Below are 19652 nucleotides of genomic sequence, written 5' to 3' on the forward strand. Positions count from 1 at the left end.
GCATGCGTACGGCTCTCCCTGCGCGGGGTCCTCTCTGCGGGTGCGCTGTACCCCCATTCAGCACTACGCTCTGACTGCGCGAGGCTCTCTCTGCGCATGCGTGGGTCTCTCCGCCTCGGGCGCGCGTTTCTCTCTGCGCATGCGATGTCCCCGCGATCGCGAGGCTCGCGCGGGCGGGAGGCTCAGGCTGCGCGAGGCACTCCAAGCGCATGCGCACTGTTCTCCCTGCGCGGAGCTCTCTCTGCGCATGCGCGCTGCTCCCCCTCCCGGCGCAGTCGCAGCGCGGCGCGCGGGCCAAGATGGCGGCCGCGTGCTCCTCGCGCTGGTTCGGGGCCGCCGCCGCCGCCGCCGCCAGGAGCCGCGGGGCCGGGAGGCAGGGGGGGCGGCTGCCGCTCGTCTGGCTCGTCCGAGGGCTCAACCTCCCGCCACCACACGCCGCCGCACGCCGCCTCCTCGTCCTGCCGCTCTGCGCTGCCGGTGAGCGGGGCTGGGCAGGGCGCTGAGGGGGCGGGGGGGAGATGAGGGGCTGGGGGGGGGTGGGGCGGGGGTAGAGGAGGGTAATGCAAGGGCCGGGGGTGTGGTGTGGGGCCGGGAGGGGCTGGGAAGCAGGTTGGGGTCTGAGTCTGAGGGGCTGGGGAGGGCGGGGAGGGCGCAGGGTCTGGGGCAGGGGCGCAGGGTCTGGGGCAGGGGGCTGAGGGTGGTGGGGAGGGCCGGGGAGGAGTTGGCGGGGCCAGGGTAGGGTAGTACTGAGACCGGGGGCGGGGCGGTTCGGGGCTGGGGCTGGGGGGTTGGTGAGCGGTCGGGGGGGATTGGGGACAGAGGAGGGCAGTGTAGGCGCTGGGGCCGGGGGAGGCGAGCAGGGGTTGGTGAGGAGGCGATTGAGGCTGGGGCAGGGGGGCTGGGAAGGCGATGGGTGTTCTGGGGCTGAGGGGGTGCGGTGAGAGGCTGGGGTTTGGAGCAGGGTCGAATTGGGGTGTGATGAGGGGTCACAGATGGTGGGGGCAGGGGAGGGCAATGCAGGGGCTGGGGTTGGAGGGGGTGGTTGGGGGCTATGGGGACCGGGGCAGGGGGTGTCCTGAGTTTTCTGGGGCTGGGGGGGGGATGGTGAGAGGCTGGGGTTTGGAGCAGTGGCCTGGGGGTGTGATGAGGTGTTGCGGGGGGCCAGTGAGGGGTCTGGGGCAGCGGGGGCAGCGCAAGAGCTGTTGTAGGGGTTGGGGGCCAGGGGTGTGAGGCAGGGGTCTGAGGTTGGTGGTGAGGGGCTGGGGGGGGGGTGGTTCCGGGATTGGGAGGAGTCGGAGGTCATGGGTGGTGCTTGAGGACCAGGAGAGACGGCGATGCGGGAGCTGTGGGGACAGGGTAGGGGATAGGGGTCTGTGTGGGGCCAGGCTTTTGCCCCTGCCTCTCACCCTCAGCCTGACCCTCACCGTGGCCCCTGTGCCCTCCCATTCCGCAGGACCGAGGCGAGCTGCTGCTGCCTTCCACAGTAGCGCCAGGGCTGACGCCAAGGAGGACTATTACCAGGTGCTGGGGGTCCCCCGCTCTGCCACCCAGAAGGAGATCAAGAAGGCCTACTACCAGGCATGTCTATCAGGGAGCGGGGTCTGGGGGCACCTGCAGCCTTCTCTGGGGTCCCTGTGCTCAGACCCGCTGCAGTCAAGGGGAGGGAGAGGTGGGAAGGCTGAGTACAGCAAGCCATGGATCTCAAAAGCAAATTCCACCTGTGCCGTAATCTTGGGGCTCTTGCAAGAAAGTCCTGGGGTTGCTGAGAGACTTGGGAGCAGCTTCTGTATTTCATTATAGAATCACAAAATGGTTTGGAAGGGACGTTAAAGACCAGCCCACCCAGTTCCACCCCCTGCCATGGGCAGGGACACCTCCCAATGGATCGGGGGCTCACAGCCCCATCCAACCTGGCCTTGAACCCCTCCAGGGATGGGGCAGCTACCACTGCTCTGGGCAGCCTGGGCCAGGGCCTCTCCACCCTCACAGGAAAACATTTTTACTAAGATCTAGTCTAAATATCTCTTCTGTTAATTAAGGACATCATAAGCCCTACTAAAGAGCTTTTCCCCATCTTTCTTATCAGCCCCCTTTAAGTATTGAAAGGCCCCAATACGGTCTTCTAGGAGCCTTCTCCTCTCCAGGCTCAACAACCCTAAGTCTCTTACCCTCTCTTCATAGAGGAGATGTTTCAGGTCTTTGATCATTTTTGTGGCCTCCTCTGGATTCGCTCCAACAGCTCCGTGTCCTCCCTGTGCTGAGGATTCCAGAACTGGACACAGGGCTCCAGGTGGGGTATCACCAGAGCAGAGCAGAGGGGCAGAATCCCCTCCCTCTCCCTGCTGGTCCCACGGCTGTGGATGCAGCCCAGGACACGGTTGGCTTTCTGGGCTGTGAGCGTACATTTACGGCTCACGTTGAGCTTCTCATTCCGCAGCACCCCAGGTTCTTCTCCACAGGGCTGAATACTGGGGTGATAATGGAAAGCAAAGGCTTTCAGTTCCCTAAAATGAATAGAGTGAATACCAGGCTTTGCCTGATGTGTTTTTCCTGCCATGTGAGCCATGATGAAGTGAATTATTCTTGTCCTTCTCTAATAGTTTGATTTTTGTTGTTTAGCTGGCAAAAAAATACCACCCTGATACAAACAAGGATGACCCTAAGGCCAAAGAGAAGTTTGCTCAGCTGGCAGAAGCCTATGAGGTAATGTGCGGGATTTAATTGCCGTGAAAAGGAGGAAAGGTTGGAGGGTAGATGGGACAAATTCTTGGGTATGTTCCCTGTAAAGCTATGGCTGATTTTTTGATGTCTTGTGCTTCAGCCTTGAGCACCTTTGTCCCTGTGGCGTCTCCAGGAAAGGGCTTGGCCCAAAGGCCTGATTTAGCTGGACACATCTGGGGCTCTTACAGTTTGTGCTCTTTCTCAGTGGTGGTCATTGCGGTGGAATTATTGGCCAGCTTAAAGAAACCATTAAAAACCCCTCTCCGCAGCCAGGAGCTGTTTGGGGCAGAGGGGCTGCAGCCAGCCCCGCTTCTCCTTCCTGCTCTTCAGCTCGTTCAGAAATCCACTTGGGCTGGTGTTTGCTCTGGTGGGTTTCCAGATTTAACCCAGCACTCTTGATGCCCAGCTTTTTTGCGATGTATTAATGACTGACTATGACATGACTTATTCTTGTTTATAATAAATTAGTAAGATGTTGTCATTTTCCTGACAATGAGCTGAGAGACACGAGGGAGGAAACGGCTTTTCAGTAATCCCTACGCTGCTGAGAGCTGGGATGATGACAAGAACTTTGGAGAACCTGTGGGCTTGTGGTGGTAGTGCTGGTAGCCTGGAATTCTGCTCTGCAGAATCTGTTGCTCGGGATCTGTACAGTGTCCTGATGTCAATCATTCTTTTGCCTCCAAGGTATTAAGTGACGAAGTGAAGCGGAAACAGTACGATGCATATGGCACAGCTAGTTTTGAGCCTGGCGCAACCGGTGGTGGCGCAGGGCGGCAGTACTGGAGCAGCGGTCCCTCCATCGACCCCGAGGAGCTCTTCAGAAAAATCTTTGGAGAGTTTTCGGGATCCCCTTTCGGGGACTTTCAGAGTGTCTTTGACCAGCCGCAGGAGGTATGAAGCACGTTTATCTTCTGAATAATGAAAGGAAAACAAGAAAGGGAAACCACAAGAGCCGGAGAGAGACACTGGTCTGGTACAGAGCACTCTGGGAGTGAGCTTAAGGAAAGAAATTGCTTCTGGGAATGTCAGCACTCTAGTGTCCCATGGCATGGGTAGGAGAGTTGTGTAGATACCTCCTCCACAGCTCCCGACAGGGTATCTTTTCTGGTTTCGGCTCCTTCACCTGGTGTTCAGTGACGCCTCGTGCTGCTGCCAAACATTCCATCACTGGAGGCATCTTTTCTGCTGTACATTTATTTACATATATCTACTTTGATCTGTAATGCTAAAAACCACAAAGTACCTTTAGACTATAAAACAAGCCTTTCAGCGTTAGGTTTGACTGCTTAATTGGCTTAATTTTGCAACTTAATTGGCTTGACTTTGCAGAGGAGGCCATAAAACACAGCTGGTCTTGTTCTTTGCAGTGCAGCTAAATGCTCTCTCGGGTACTGACGGTGTTGGTTCCTGTGCTGCCTTTGGAAATGCTTGCTGTTTGGTGCTTCTGGGTTTACTAAAAGTGACCTTTTTATTGTAAACAGTATTTCCTATTCTGTTGGATCATTTCCTTTGGTTAAGTAAGGAGTTTACTGAGGAAGAGCAGATAGTGTCATTGGGATTGAAAGCCTTCACTCTTGCCTGCTGCTGCATTCCCATGAAACGAAACCTTAAGAAATATTCAGGGTTTTCCTGGAGCAGGAAAATGCTTGATTTCTAGTTTTACTTCCTTCTTTTCTATTTTTAAATCTCATTTCTGTTACACAGCTGCTCATGAGACTGGTGTACATCATTCCAGCAATATTCCCTATCCTTTTGTACCCCTTTTTAATGACAAGACAGGTTATTGCTTTCCCAGGCGAGGCAGAACCCTTCTGTACGAGTTGTGCATCCCTTCATTTCCACCCCCCTCGTTACCTGGATGTATTTAAGCATTGTTTGCTATTTGGCCTAAGCCAGTTTCCATCTGCTGGAGACCCCGTTGCATGGCTCTAGACTAACGCCTGTGTTTCCTGACAGTATATCATGGAGCTGACATTCACCCAAGCTGCCAAAGGTGTTAACAAGGAGATTGTGGTGAACATCAACGATTCCTGCGAGCGATGTGACGGTAAAGGACACGAACCCGGCACCAAGGCACAGCGCTGTCACTACTGCAATGGCACCGGCATGGTAAGGGCTTTCAGAGACACGGATTCTGCTGTGATTTTCCTTGTTGGGGCAAGCCAGTCTCTTCCACTGGGAAGAATTCCCAGTACAGTTGTTGGGTTGTGTTGGGTAAATGTGGGCTTGATGTTAGTAGGCAGTATGAGGATTTTATTTGTGTTAATGACTCGCTCTGCCCTTCAGGGAGAGATGACCTGGTATCGTCCAGCAAACCATATTTATGTAATGTAACTACTCTGCAGTTACTTGGGCATTGAATGGGATACCTTGAATTGAGGGGCGGAAGGAGGAAGCAGGTGATACTTGCCTAAGGGGGAATGATGGAATAAGGAGATGCACGTTACTTCCAGTAATGATTAAGCTTCAGGCTTTTGATTTCCATGTATGTAAATGGGTACCAGCCATCGGTCTGTGACCAGAGTATCTTCCAGTGCAGAATAGGTGTGGTTGGTCAGAGGAGACCACGAGCTCTTCCCACTCGTGTGTTTCAGTCTGGTGGCTGGTTTTTACAGTTCAGTCCATTGCTCAGTCTCCATAACCTTTTTCTGGACACGGGCAATAATTCATTCCTTGGGGATTGTCCTTGGGTTTCTCAAAATACAGACGTTTGTAGTTCTGTGTGAAACAGCACTGTAACAAGCTTTGTTCCTGCTTGCACATTAGATCCTGGAGATGAAGGTCTGTGTTTCCCTTCCCCTCACCCAGAGATGTTTGCTCATAGTGGTAGTGGTTTTCAGTGGAAATCAAAATACAATGGCAATTGAACCTGATCCAGCTTTTCAGGAGCAGCATCCACTCTGGATTTCTGAGCTCCACCACTTGCTAAAAGATATGGCTGTCCTGTTGGGGTGCACGTGCCAGCAGGAGGACTGAAATGTGCCGTGACAGTCACTGGCAGTGATTTGTGGAAGTGAACAGTACTAAATATTTGTACGATCTGTGTTCTCTTCCCTAGGAGACGATAAATACTGGCCCTTTTGTCATGCGATCTACATGCCGACGGTGCGGCGGGCGTGGCTCCATCATAACAACGCCGTGCGTTGTGTGCCGAGGAACGGGGCAAACCAAACAGAAGAAGACAGTGATGGTCCCTGTGCCAGCTGGTTAGTGGCGTGTTGCTCTCTTAAAGAACTACAGTTGGTTGCTTCCGCTCGGCCAGCAGCCAGGGCCTTGTCTCCAAAGCATAGCTGGTCCCTGCCAGGTACCAGTGTGGGAGCAGCGTAAGGAGTTTTGCTGCAGAGAAGTTGTAAGAACAAAGCAGGTTGATAGCTTGGCAGTTGAAAGGGCTCGTAATGAGATGAGCTTTCTGCCCACGGATATAAATGATAGAATGAATCATAGTGTGATAGATTGTCGTGAGTTGGAAGGGACCCCCCAGGGATCATCGATCAGCTCCTGTCCCCACACAGGACACCCCAACATTGACCCCATGGGGCTGAGGGCCTTGGCCAAACACTTCTGGAATATTGTCAGCCTTGGTGCCGTGACTGCTTCTCTGGGAGCTGTTCCAGGGCTCCACCACCATCTGGGGGAAGAACCTTCTCCTAATGTCCAACCTAACCTTAAATGCTTTGCCCTTCCTGAGCTGAGGCTTTGCATGGATTGTTCTAGGCAGCTTTAGAAGAGTGAAACTCTTGAAAGGTTTTTTTGCCTTGTGTGTTTCGTTTGTCCTTGATGAAGCCTGGGGAGAGGGTGAGAATCTTGAAAGCCTTAGCTTGGCTCAGAAGAGTGGGCTAATGGCCTTCCTGACCAGAGGGGACAAAATGAGTGGTGGGGCTGAAGTCTGGTATCTCTGAAACTGCTCTGGGTGTGTAGCCTGTAGTTTTCCTGCAGTTTGTGGGTCTGCCCGGTGTTCCTTAGTCTGGTGCATTTCCCACAGGAATTGTGTAGGGATTGAAACGAGGAGCCTGCGTGGGGCACAGTGGTCACTTCTGAGGTATAAATGTGTGCTGACACTTCCTTCCTCTGGCCACAGCTCCCGGGCTCCTGTGGAGAGTGTTGCTGTGCTGCCTGCTGGTGCCTCATGGCCCTGGCTGTGCGGGCACGGCGGTGGGGATGGCAAGAGTTGTAGGCATTCCAGTAACACATGGATTATAACAGTAACATTCCCTGTTTCTTTTCCGATTGCAGGTGTTGAGGATGGGCAGACGGTTCGGATGCCCGTAGGGAAGAAAGAAATTTTCATTACGTTCAGGGTATGTATTGTTATATCGTTTTCTAGTTTCAGTATTTCAGTTGATTGCTCATTCCCTTCATGACTGCCTGGGAAACCTGGCTGAGTTGGGGCCGGAGGAGGAAAAACGAGTGATCCTTTGGAACAGCTGGGGTAACTCGATTCATGGGAATTGTCTGAGCGAGCAGATCTGCATTGTAGCAAGGGCTGTAACGCTGTCTGCTCACAAAGAGTGGTGGTGCTGTTGGTTCCAAGATGAGGCCCTTATGATAATGGGCATCAAAACGCAGAGTAGATTCTTGATGCCTTGAGTCTTTGACTGGGAAATGTGAAGGAGCCACCTGCCTGCGCGGCTGGAGCCGCAGTCTGAGAGAGACTGGCTGGCCGAGTCACCTTCTGCAGATACATGTTAGATGCTGCTTTGCACACGTTCTGTGCCTGAGGCTCTCTTCCCCAGTTGGTATTCCTGTCGTACGCATCTCTGTTGAGGAGAAAAACCTTTTTCAGTGCCTGTTTTGTGGTGCAGGAGGATGTAATTCTCTTCCAGTTTGTAAGGCCACTGCGAAGGTGCTGGTCTTCATCTTCTGTTGTGGCTTTCCCCTGTTCAGAGCAGAAGGCAGTGTCTGCTTTGTCTCTGCAGGTTCATGCTGACTGGTAACTAACCAGGATCAGGGGAGGGAGTCGCTGAGCTAGGAGGCGAGCATCTGCTGAAGCCTCTGGCTAATTACGGTTGTGTCAAGGGTTGTGTTTGTCTAGAACACAGAACATTAACTCGGGCTTCTCAGTCGATTCCGTTGTGGGTGGTAAAGGGTTTGGCTGCAGCAATCTCTTCTGGGAACTTTCAAAACAGTGTAAAATGAGAGTTTCCCGGCGTTGTGCTCACTTCTCTTTGGAACTGCCTGCCTTTTAGGTGCAAAAAAGTTCGGTGTTCAGAAGAAATGGAGCAGACATCCATTCAGACCTCCTTATTTCAGTAGCACAGGCTGTTCTGGGAGGCACAGCCAGGTGTCAAGGCTTGTACGAGACAATCAATATCGCGGTGAGTACCACTATGTAGGAGAGCTTGGGCATAAAGCAATGTGAGATGGCAGAGGCTTCTCCTCTGCTGCATAAAGTGACCCAGGATGACAGAGGCTTTTCCTTCACTGCATAAAGCCACATGGGACGGCAGAGGCTTCTCCTCCGCCATGTAAAGCAGTGTGGGACGGCAGAGGCTTCTCCTCTGCTGCAGAGATGGCACAAATCTCCATCTGCCCGTATCGTGTTGCAGATCCCTTCAGGATGGAGTGTTGGGCGGTGTGGCCTGGTGGGTCACTCCTCTTCACCATGGCTGGGTAGGGACAGGGAAGGGCCGGGTGCATTGCTGGGCAGTCTACAGACTGTGAGGTTCCGTTCTTCCTTCAAAAGCTTTTCCATCGTTACTGGAGTAGCTTCCGTGTCTGTCCAGGTGCGTGAACGTACCAGACCTCTCCCATCCTACTTTGAAGCTTGCTGGAGAAGTAGTTAATTTTTGCATTCGTGTAATTACTTTATAAATGGTGAAACTAGAATAATAAACCTGACTGTTCTGTGTTCGTAGATACCCCCTGGTATTCAGCCCGACCAGCGCATTCGAATGAGCGGGAAAGGCATTCCCAGGGTTAACAGTTACGGCTACGGAGACCACTACATTCACATAAAGATAAAAGTTCCTCAGTAAGTAGAGCTCATGTGAGTTCCTGGGAAACCTTCAGCAAAAGTGTTGTTCAGAAGGATTTTGTGAACATTCCATACTGCTTTATTGATTTCTCACTCTGCTTTTTATTCTAACATGACACATTTTATTTAAATACCTTTTGTCAATCCAGCTCTGAAAAATCCTAAACCCTGGAAATACAGAAGTAGTTCTTGCCTTGTGCAGACCTCGCTGTCTGCAGCTCTGTCTGGATCCTGGTTACCTAAATTCAATGTCCTGGCTCTCAGATCTCCAGCTTAAAGGAATCAAAGTGCTTGGCAGTTGCTTCTCAAACTGCTTGGTCACGCTCTGCTCCTGTGATGGCAAAAACTCGTCAGCTTGTATTGCTGCCCTTGGCACAGGAGCTGCTTTCCTAAGGTCTCATCTCTACCAGATGTGAGTTTGGTTGCAGCTCCATACGGTTCTTCTCAGCACCTCAAAGCACTTTAGTTTTCCGCTGCAGTTGGGTGAAGTGCAGTGGGTCGTCTCTCTTCTTTATAGAGTGCCCATTTTGAGAGCACCGTAGGGATTCTCGGGGTGTGCTGGGTGTATTCATCTCGAACTTCCAGTTTCTGCCTCTTGTGTGCGCTGCTGAAGGCTAAGGAGGTCTGGATACCCCTGTCCCGAAGGAGAGCTGTAACCAACACCTCTGTCTTGGACCTGCAGGAGGCTGACGGATCGCCAGAGAGCCTTAATGATGAGCTATGCCGAGGACGAGACAGATGTGGAAGGCACAGTGAACGGTGTCACAAGTACAGCATCAGGTGAGTGGCGGGAAGCAGTGCTTCCTCATGGAGTCAGTGTGGGGTTCCTGGGGTGGAAGGGGAACCAGGGTCACCTTGAGACAGCGCATCAACACAACCTGTTGGAAATGGTTTTGGTGTGGGGTTAATAGGCTGTAGCACAAAGCAAGGAGCCTCTTTCTGGAAAGCCTTACTGGAATACTGGCTGGGCAAATCCGTGTGTGAGTAGAGAGAAGCACTGGGATGCTCCAGGGTCCTGACAAGCTGTGATTAGTCTTGCTGTGGTGATGACAGCCCTGCTGTTGCCAGAAGTCACTTGTCTTAGCAGAGGCAGAAGAGGAGAACAGTGCTTCAGGCCTGTTTTCTGCGTGAACTGCTTTGTTCTGAGTGCAGTGGGGACGTTTCTCCTTGGAAGCCAAAGGGGAGCGCTGCTGTCAAGGCTGCTCTGGGCACGTGGGGGGGCCTTGGACAGAAATACTCACTGGTGCTGGGGGGGTGGCTCTGGTCAGCAGACAGCATCCAGCCTGATGGGGGAGTGAAGCCGGCTGGGAGCTCCGCAAAGGTGCTCTTTCAGCTCTGGATTTACAGTTCTGATCCAGCAATTATGTGCTTCCAGTTTTGGTGTTGAGGTACCTGGCAGCAAGAGCAGCTAAAGCAAAAACAGGACAGTAAGAGCTTTATTGTGCTATTGGGAAATAATTTGTCCTTTGTATTGGAACAATGAACGTAAAGGTTGTGGTTTCTTTCTGCGTTTGAAACCAGAAAGGGCATCCCTGGCTGCGTACAGTGAGGGAAAGGTGAGAGGGTTTTAAAGCAACTCAGGTCCTCCCTCCTGCATATGCCAGAGCCTGAGGAACAGAGGATGGAGTTCAGGATATTGGAAGATGGTACCTGCCAAATACTTACCAATGTTCTGTTTCATAGCTTTAGTATTACAGAAGTTGGGTCTTTTCCACTGAGGGAGCACATTAAAGGTCAGCCTTGGGGGCAAAGGGAGAGATCTTGCAGCATTTCTTTTCATTCCAGCTTTTTAAAGACATTTATGTGCTGGAAAGAAAAAAAAAAAGTGCTCTCCAAACTTGATTTTTAAAAAGCAAACCTGCCGGTTTTTACCACAACTAAGCAGCAAGGAGGATTGAACCCACCGCCAGCAGCTTGTGGCATAGAGACAGGCTGCTGCTGAAAGCGTGTCCTTGCTCTGGGAAGCAGAAGTACCCGGTGTGGAAGGGGGCGTGTTGTGCTGCAGGACTTCGCATTTCATGCCATTGCATCAGTCTGAGCTCTGCAGGCAGCATGGGAGACGGGGAGGACCGACTCCGTGTGCTCTGTGCAAAGAAAGCTGGAGGAGGATTCGGGGGTCTGGTTATTGACAATTTTCCTACAGAAAAAGCAAATTAGCAAAGAGGTCATCTTTGTTCTCGCTGTGGCTGCTCCTCAGAGGGACAAACAACTTCTTGGGACTTGTTTATATAGGAAAATCATGGTTGTTGCTGCCAGGAGAATTCCTTATCTGGACACTCATTCTGAAACACTTGCAGCCCTTTTCATTCTAGCCTGAGTTCATGTTCTCGTTGGTGCTGTTTGAGCATTCCCTGAGGATTGCGTCAGGCAGGTCCTGGCCTGGGTTCGCCCTGCTCTGCTCTCCAGGGTCACGCTGCCACCATGAACAGGACAATTGTTCCAGGACCACCAGCATCACCTTTGTTTTGTTCTGTAAAGTCATGGCTGGCGGAGGTCAAGCCGATAACTTGGTTTTAGGGGTAGACTCCCATTTCCAGGTTCTTGTTTCCAAAGCCTGTGGGGTCTATGACTTGGTTGTGCAGCACAAGAATTCCCTCGCCAGCTGGAGGGCTGGGGAGAGGGGAAGGGAATGGCATTACATGGGCTCACGCTTCTCGTTTCCATGTCTGGGGTCCAGGCTCTCCTGTGCTTTCACTGCAGGTGGCCCTGTGCTGTGGCTCACTGCCAGGTGTGGCCCAGTACGTGAGGATTCAGGCAAAACCAGTTGCCTTGACTTGACGGTTCCCTGTCTAAAACAACCCTCTCGCCTCGCCAGGGTGCTGCTTACTGGTGGGAGACATATCTGACTGCAGCCCTTTGCTGTTTGTATCCAGGTGGCAGGGCTACGGCTAGCGCTGACGCAGGCGGGGATAGGCCTGAGGCTGAGGAAAACAAGGAGGGATTCTTTTCCAAACTTAAGAAAATGTTTAGCTCCTGACACCCCATCCGAGGTAGGAGGCCTCTTGTCTTTTACTGTTGTCTTTCCCCCATGCCGAGCAGAATTTGCACTTATTGGGAGGTAGAAGCAGCCAGAGCACAGCATTGCTTCTCTCTTAGCCTCAGGCCTGCCAGCCACTGGTGCGCAAAGCCCTAGCTGTCCCCTGGGGCCTGGAGCAAAAAGGCAGGGACTAAACTGCATCCTTGCTGCAGCAAAAATGCGTTCATCTTCAGGGAGGTTCTTCCCTCCTCCTTGTCCACACAGTGGCTGTACCCGGTTCAAAGCACTGAGGGCGCTTTGTTAGCGGGTGAAGCTGGGTCCGCGCAGCTCTGGTGGCACCGCAAAGCCAGGCTTGCCGGGAGCCACAGGGCTTGTGGTGCCCGTGTGCCACGGGGGTTGCAGCACCAGGAGGGACTCTGTCTCTGTTGTGAAGCCCAACAAAGCTCCTGTTATGCAGCCGAGCAGTGTCACAACCCAGGGTGCCGTTTAGGTGGTGTTTGGCTGCAGTGAGGGAGGCCGTGGATGGCAGACTGGGGGCCGGGGCTCAGCTTCTCGTCAGCGCGGGCTTCAAACTCATCTGTTCTGCGCAGCTGACAAAGCGTGACGGCAGGGTGGGCAGGTGCCTCCATGCCTTGGGCCGATTCAGTCTGGAAAAATTAAACTTCTCTTTTGCTTCAACTGCAGGGAAGCGTTCTACTGGAAGCTAGGAGCCAGCAGCAGAGATCTTTGCAGTCGGGGATGGATCCTTCTGGCAGAGGGCTCTGGAGAGTGAAGGATGGCAGTGAGAATCCCAGCTGGAGAGGCTACAAACCCCTGAGGCACCAACAGTCATCGTGATACAAATCCCATTCGCCATCCTAGGAACCAGGAATGAAGGAAAGAGCCAGCTTTGTAGAAATGCAGCTCGCTCTCTCGAGGTCATTCACAGTCCCTGCTGCTGCTGGAATCTTTTCTGGTAAAAAATAGAGTTGAAATATTTATTTAGAATCCTAAACAGTGGAAATGAGAAATAAAAATTGCCCTTGCAGCACAGGGTGGAGCAGTTTGCTGTCCTGGGTGGCTGCTGCTCGCTCCAGTGCTGGATGTGCTTGGTGAACTTACAAAGATGGTGAAGATACCTTTTCCCAGGAGACTCGGTGGGTCAGGGTTAACCCTGGCTGTCCTGCACGTCTCCGAGGGGGAAGTCCCTGCGGCTGGGACTCTGCAGAGCCCGGCTCCCTCTGCAGCCACGGGAAATCCATTAATTAAAGTTGAAACACAACTGCTGTCACTTCCAAGGGGTACAAGTTCATCACCGAGCCCTTTGCCAGTTTGGGACAAAGTCTTTTATTACCTTAGTGCAACACCCGTAGCATAATTGATCGGTCAGAGTCATTGTTCGTACACGTGAGAATACGAGTGCAGCGGATCGCTCCTGCCGCGCGGAGTCAAGCTCTTCCAGTGAGTATTTCCACGGCTCCTGCAGCCGCTGGTGTTAGTTGTGCCGTGCGGGCAGCGCCAGCCCTGCTACTAATCGACCAGTTACACAGGGACGTGGCTTAGTCTTGCCCTTCTTAATTTGCTGAAATAAAGCACGCGTTGCCTCCTGATTAAACTGTCTGTAAAGTGATTCTGTATCCATGTAAATAAGATTGACTTCATAAAGATATTTAACACGTGCTGTGCCTTGCTGCCTCATCTCCTCCTCCAGCCTCGGCCGTCACCCCCTTCCCTCCCTAGGGACAGGAGCCAAAGAGGCAGGGGACCCCAGGGACCCCCCACCCATGGGACCCTGGCCCTTCCCCCCAGGACCCTCCCAGGGACCCCAAACACCACCCCAGGACCTCAAGCCACCCCCCTACACCTCTAGGGAACCCCCTCACCCATGGGAACCCCTAGGACGGACCCCCTTGGGGACCTTCTTGACTTGCCCCCCAGGAGCCCCCCGGTCCCCCTTAGGGCATCCCTGACCCTCTACTGTGCCCCCCACAACTCCCCTGGGACACCACCCCCACGTCCCCCGTGGGGACCACCCTGTGTCCCCCAGGAACCCCATAGGGAGCTCCCTAACTCTCCACTATGCCTCCCAAGACCCCCCTAGGGACCTCCCTGACCTTCCCCTTCCCCGAACACCCCCAGGAGCCCCATGTGTCCCATGGGGACCTCCTTGACTCCCTCAGGACCACCCTGTGCCCTGCAGGACTCCAATAGGGAGCTCCCTGGCCCCCGCCCCCCCCAGATCCCCTGGGACTCACCCCTCCAAGAACCCCCATGGGGACCTCCCTGACCCCTTGTGTCCCTCAGGAGCCCTCCAGGTACCCCATGGGGAGCTCCAGGACCCCCTTGGGGACCACCTTGTGCCCCCTAGGACCCCCATGGGGAGCTCCCTGATCCCCCACTATGACCCCAGCACCACCCAGGAGCCCCTGGGACCCCCCCCAGGACCTCCATGAGGACCTCCCTGACCCCCCCCAGTACCCCAGAGGAGCCCCCCAGGTCCCCCTTGGGGACCTCCCTCACCCCCACATGCCCCCCAAGGAGGTGAGGGTGGGACCGGGTGTCTCGAGCAGCTCATGGGGGGCTGTGATTGGCTTCAAGCACAGGCAGAGACGGCCAAACCCAGAGCTCTTACCGGAGCAGGACCTGACACCTGCGGCTGGCGGGTACAAGGTGGCCTCATCTGTAGGCGATGGAAGGTGTGGGCCTTGGCGCTACTGTCATGGTCAGGTCCACGCTGCGGTCTGGCTCCAGGGTGTAGAAACCGGACATAGGGGCCCCCGGGGGGCCGTGATTCTCCTCCTCCCCTAGCGAGAGCTGCAAAAGAATGGGGGGGGGAAACCATTGCTGGAAGGCAGAGGCTGCTGGAGAGGACAGGGAAGCTGAAGAGGGCTGTGACAGCAGAGTATCCACAGGGGAGGAGGACTTTGCTGCTCTGCAAGTCATGGAATCATCGAATCATGGAATACCCTGAGGTAGAAGGAGCCCACAAAGATCATGGAGTGCAGCTCCTGTCCCTGCACAGGACACCCCAACGCTCACCCCATGGGGCTGAGGGCCTTGGCCAAACGCTTCTGGAATATTGTCAGGTTTGGCACCCTGACTGCTTCCCTGGGAGCTGCTCCTGTGTCCCTGGGAGTTCTTCCACCACCCTCTGGGAGAAGAACCTTCTCCTAAGGTCCGACCTAAGTCATTTCATTGGGGTTGGGAAAAGGAAGCAGCAGCACTGCAGGGGGAGGGAAGCCTTCACTGAGGGTGCCGAAGCAGCACCCCACGGCCAGCGCTGACCCAGGAGCTGCCCCCATTGCCCTTCCTCCAGGCACCCTGCGAGAAGGGCTGGAGGTGGCGGTGGGGAGATGATGCCGTGCAGGAGCTGGCCGGGATCTGTGCCCAAAGGCAGAGCCGGCGAGCTGCCAAGCACGAAAGCCCAGCCTGCCAAGGGCCAGCAGCGGCCCGGGTGGGCTCAGACACACCCGGCTCTGCCCAGCAGAGCACATCTGGAAACCTTTCCCGGCACCAGGGCAGGAGCTGTGGCCAAGGGGTCTGGAAACACAGGCTTGGGGGATCTGGGGGAGCTTGAGCAACCTGGGCTGCCCTGGTACCCCAGCAACCAGCCTCCCCCCACCCAAACCAAAGCACCGAGCACCGTCCTTCTGCACCGCGCTGGGAAGTAGAGAGACAGTTATTTGTCCTGGGAGAAAAATCTCCAGGGAGCATCAGAGGTGCTTTGTAATGTGCTTTGTTCTCAAAGTGCAGCCACTGCACCCCTCAGCCCTTCCCCTAAGGGAGCAGCACAGCAAAGCACACACAAAAAACCACAGAGAAGTCACAGGAGCACCGTGAGGGTGACAGAAGGCCCCTGGGGACGGGCAGAGACCCACTCTGTAGCTGCCACTGCCTTCTGCCCCAGCAGCTCCTGACCCTGCTCAGCCCCCACGCTATTCCAGACCAGGGCTAAGGCTGTGCTCAGCTGCCGCTGCTGCCAGGCCGGGGTGCCCCGCGGTGCCGCTGGGGCAGGGACATCCACAGGGCTCACCTGTTGGGAAAGCACAAGGACCGTTCCCCCTCACCTCCAGGCAGGCCGCAGGGCCCTGAGCCGGCTTCCCCCACCACTCAAGAACATAACGTACACCAAGGGATGCTTCCTACCTTGCTGGCTTCCATGGTCTTGCTGGTCTGCTTGGAGAGGACAGCGGTGTACTCTGCCTCGGAGAGCCCCACCACTCGGCCTCTGTCCTGCAGGGACTTCAGCAGGTGAAGCACAACTGGCCCGACATCCTCCACCGCCATCTCATCCGTGCGGATGCTCCCCATGGGCAGTGGGAGAGATTGAGCGCAGTCAGAGCGCAGCCCAGCTTGAGCGTTCAGCACAGCCCCTGAACACGAGGGGGGGAAGAGCCGAGAGCACCCACCATCCCCGACAGTCAGGAGAGCACCTGCAGGGCTGAGCTAAGAGAGCCAGAGTGGCCAGAAAGGCACCGAGACTCACCTGCAGCCCCACCTCCGCCCTCCAACATCCTAACGGCACTGGGGTGTCCAGAGACACTCTGGGATCTGCAGAGCAGCCCTCAGCACCAGAATCATCACTAGGATCTCACTTACTTAGAATCACAGAATCATAGAATCACCAGCTTGGAAGGGACCCACTGGATCATTGAGTCCAACCATTCCCAACACTCCCTAAACCATGGCCCTCAGCACCTCGTCCACCCATCCCTTAAACACCTCCAGGGAAGGCGACTCCCTCACCTCCCTGCGCAGCCTCTGCCAGTGTCTAATGACCCTTTCCATGAAAATTTTTTTCCTGATGTCCTCCATTTCTTGCAGGCCACCAAACAGGACTATGAGGCAGCTGCCATGTGCTGTGGCGATTCTGGCACAGGCCTCTTTTCCCCACCAGACTGCAGCCCTGGTGGTTCCTCCACCCTTCAGAGAGCCTCTGCGCAGTGGGAGCAGATGAGAACTACAGGAGAGTGACTTGGAAGGCAACGGGACTTAGCCATGTCTTACCTATGTCTTACCCAGGACAGAGGCATCTCCCTGCAGGACCTTCTGTGGCTTGAAGATGGAGAGGAAGTTCTCGAAGGGCAGTTGGATGGTTGTGGTGGGAACACCGGCTTTCTGGAAGCACTCCTTCACACCTCTGCCCCCGTCAGCTGCTTCACGTTCTCCAGGCCACCATACACAACGTGGCGCAGACTGAGGTGCTTCAACAGCTCAGCCAGGTGCTCTCCCCGGGAACAATAGCTGTGAAAAATGGCTTCTTTGGGGAACACAGAGGCTCTCTTCACCCCATTCTCCTCTCATTCCCCTTTGGTGCACTGGGAAGGGGGTGGGATCCAATAGACACCAGCTGAGCTGGTTTCTCAGCATCTCACACCTGAGCCCTCAGCTGGAAGCAGGGCTGAGCAGACCCAGAAGCCCGGAGCTGCCCAGGTGGAGCCAAGTTCTCTGCTCACACCCTCATTAGAAAGACCGCACACCCTGGAGCTGTGGTGCTGGCTCCACCACCAAGCCCAAAAACACCAGCCCTGAAGCCCCGCCAGGGTCAGCACGCCTGCCCTAACACACCTTCTCTTTTGGTCCTGGAGTGAATAACACCCCTGGGGAAGCTCCTGGGGTTTCCGATAGCCCAGCACACTTTGGCCCCAAAGCTGCAAGCGCAGAGAATCGCAGGCTGTGGGCAGGCAGCAACAGTCCTGGCTCAGCCTCAGGAAGGCTCCGCGGAGCCAACTGCCCACTGCTGCGACTCTGGCTCCCGGGCAGCGGTCTCTGCCACACCGGGTCTTGTAGCATTTACCCACTCCCAGAAGGCTCTGGATCCTGGAGCTGCCTGACTGACCCCAGCAGAAGGACATGGAATTGTTGGACTGGGTCCAGAGGAGGCCACAGAGATGATCCGAGGGCTGTAGCACCTCTCCAGTGATGACAGGCTGAGAGCTGGGGTTGTTCAGCCTGGAGAAGAGAAGGCTGTGGGGAGACCTCAGAGCAGCTTCCAGTGCTGAAAGGGGCTCCAGGAAAGCTGGGGAGGGGCTCTGGATCAGGGAGTGCAGGGGTAGGACAAGGGGGAATGGTTTTCAGCTGAAAGAGGGGACATGGAGACGAGATTTTAGGAAGAAATGTCTTCCTGTGAGAGTGCGGAGGCCCTGGCTCGGGTTGCCAGGGAAGTGGTGGCTGCTGCATCCCTTCATCGAGACCTCCAGCTCCACCTGCACATGACTGTCTCTGTGGGTCTCTGGCAGGCTCTCAGCCCTGGACCCGATGAGGGGTGTCTGTTCATCATTTCCAACCCTGCAGGAGATGGTTTCAGGCGGAGATGGCATTTGGGAAGTCCCATCAGCCGTCCCCTTCCTGGTAAGCTGTAGCTAAAGATCCCTCGCACCAAAAATGACTGTGCAGAAGCCCCTGTTGGGGCTGTACTTCCTGCTTTCACAATTATTCATTTACGTTAATTAAGTCATCTGAATTATTTCTTTGCAACTATATACAACACATCCCTCCTGTATTTTCTGGGCTACTTACTTGTTTCAAACCCAAATTTCCTGAAACGCTTACTGGGTATCACTTGGTGAGATGTGATCCACCTCTGTGGAGATAAACCCATAAGGTGAGCAATCGTTCAGCACTGGCAGAACAACAGCTTTGAGGGGAGTGGGGTTATTGCTGCCCCTTTATTCTGTTCTTTCAAGACACCACTTGAAATCACTCATGGAAATCGTAGGATCATGGAATGGTTTGGGTTGGAAGGGTCCTCAAAGCCCATCCAGCCCACCCCCTGCCGTGGGCAGGGACACCTCCCACTGGGTCAGGGGCTCCAAGCCCCATCCAACCTGGCCTTGAATACCTCCAGGGATGGGGCAGCCACCACTGCTCTGGGCAACCTGGGCCAGGGCCTCCCCACCCTCACAGCAAAACATTTCTCCCCAATATCTCCTCTCGGTCTCCCCTCTGTCAGCTTCAAACTACTCCCCCTCATCCCATCTCTGCACTCCCTGATCCAGAGCCCCTCCCCAGCTTTCCTGGAGCCCCTTTCAGTACTGGAAGCTGCTCTGAAGTCTCCCCACAGCCTTCTCTTCTCCAGGCTGAACAACCCCAACTCTCTCAGCCTGTCCTCACACAGGAGCTGCTCCAGCCCTTGGATCATCTCTCTGGCCTCCTCTGGACTCACTCCAACAGATTCATGTCCTTCTTATGTTGGTGATTCCAGAACTGGACACAGGACTCCAGGCAGGGTCTTACGAGAGCAGAGCAGAGGGGGAGACCCCTCCCTCCACCCGCTGGCCATGCTTCTTTTTTGTGACACAGCCCAGGAAATGATTGTCACGCGTGGAAGAGCAGAGCTGCTGCCACACACGCCTCTTCCATGGGATCTCCCCAGCATTTCTGGCTACCGAGGGGGTTATGAAGAAAAAACCCTTGGCTCTCCCAGGCCAGAGGGAGCTCTTGGTTTTGTTTCAAGGGAGTTTGGTGTGATTTGGATGTTGATCGAGCTGGTTTTGTGGCTCTCCCAGGAGAAGGCAGCCACGGCTGGGGAATCGGCCATGCCCCACACATCCCTCCAGGACAGACCCTGTGCCAGTGCTGTTGGAGGTCACAGAAACACAGACTCATTGGGTTGGAAAAGACCTTTGAGATCATCGAGCCCAATTATCCCTGTCCATCACCGAACCAGATCCCCGAGCATCTCATCTGCCCGTCTGTTAAACCCCTCCAGGGACGGGGACTCCCGCACAGGGCAGCCAGTGCCCCACAGGCTATGGGCGGTTACCACGCGCTGCTGTTTTTCGGTGGATAACTCGTGCCGATTTGCATAGGTGCTGACAGGAAGGAAGATCGAGCGAGACTTGTGGTGCAGGAAGGGGTGAGGAGAGAACTGAAAGACTGAAAAAGCCACTGGGCTGGAAACGGTGGTGGCGAGTGGCTGGGGAACACGGACTCACCTTCTCCAGGTGCTGCGCCAAACATTACCTTGGCCACCGGCTCCCATCACTGCCACTGGTT

At 54.8% G+C, this 19652-nt stretch overlaps 2 protein-coding genes across 2 annotated transcripts; one reads left to right on the plus strand and one right to left on the minus strand.

Annotated features, from left to right (window-relative positions):
- Window positions 1-194: 194 nt before the first annotated feature.
- Window positions 195-13328, plus strand: DNAJA3 (DnaJ heat shock protein family (Hsp40) member A3). The gene is made up of 12 exons (XM_054080887.1): window positions 195-496; window positions 1413-1578; window positions 2620-2703; window positions 3409-3615; window positions 4681-4833; window positions 5783-5930; window positions 6958-7022; window positions 7911-8039; window positions 8580-8695; window positions 9381-9478; window positions 11572-11688; window positions 12360-13328. The coding sequence occupies exons 1-11, from the start codon at window positions 210-212 to the stop codon at window positions 11673-11675; spliced, it is 1557 nt and encodes a 518-aa protein (XP_053936862.1). The 5' UTR covers window positions 195-209; the 3' UTR covers window positions 11676-11688; window positions 12360-13328.
- A 1002-nt stretch (window positions 13329-14330) lies between these two features.
- Window positions 14331-19638, minus strand: NMRAL1 (NmrA like redox sensor 1). Its single transcript, XM_054080889.1, is given in 6 exon segments — window positions 14331-14468; window positions 15490-15687; window positions 15801-15978; window positions 16678-16792; window positions 16795-16914; window positions 19620-19638. Coding segments are annotated over 6 exon segments (768 nt in total).
- Window positions 19639-19652: the final 14 nt, after the last annotated feature.

The sequence above is a fragment of the Cuculus canorus genome, chromosome 15 (assembly GCF_017976375.1).
Source record: "Cuculus canorus isolate bCucCan1 chromosome 15, bCucCan1.pri, whole genome shotgun sequence".
Classification (NCBI taxonomy): Eukaryota; Metazoa; Chordata; class Aves; order Cuculiformes; family Cuculidae; genus Cuculus; species Cuculus canorus.

Excerpts from the sequence above, each read along its gene's own strand:
- DNAJA3 (XM_054080887.1), top strand. The coding sequence starts at position 210 with ATGCGCACTGTTCTCCCTGCGCGGAGCTCTCTCTGCGCATGCGCGCTG. Across the intron at positions 1,579-2,619 it reads TCAAGAAGGCCTACTACCAG|CTGGCAAAAAAATACCACCC; the intron begins GCATGTCTATCA and ends TTTGTTGTTTAG. Across the intron at positions 8,696-9,380 it reads ATAAAGATAAAAGTTCCTCA|GAGGCTGACGGATCGCCAGA; the intron begins GTAAGTAGAGCT and ends TTGGACCTGCAG.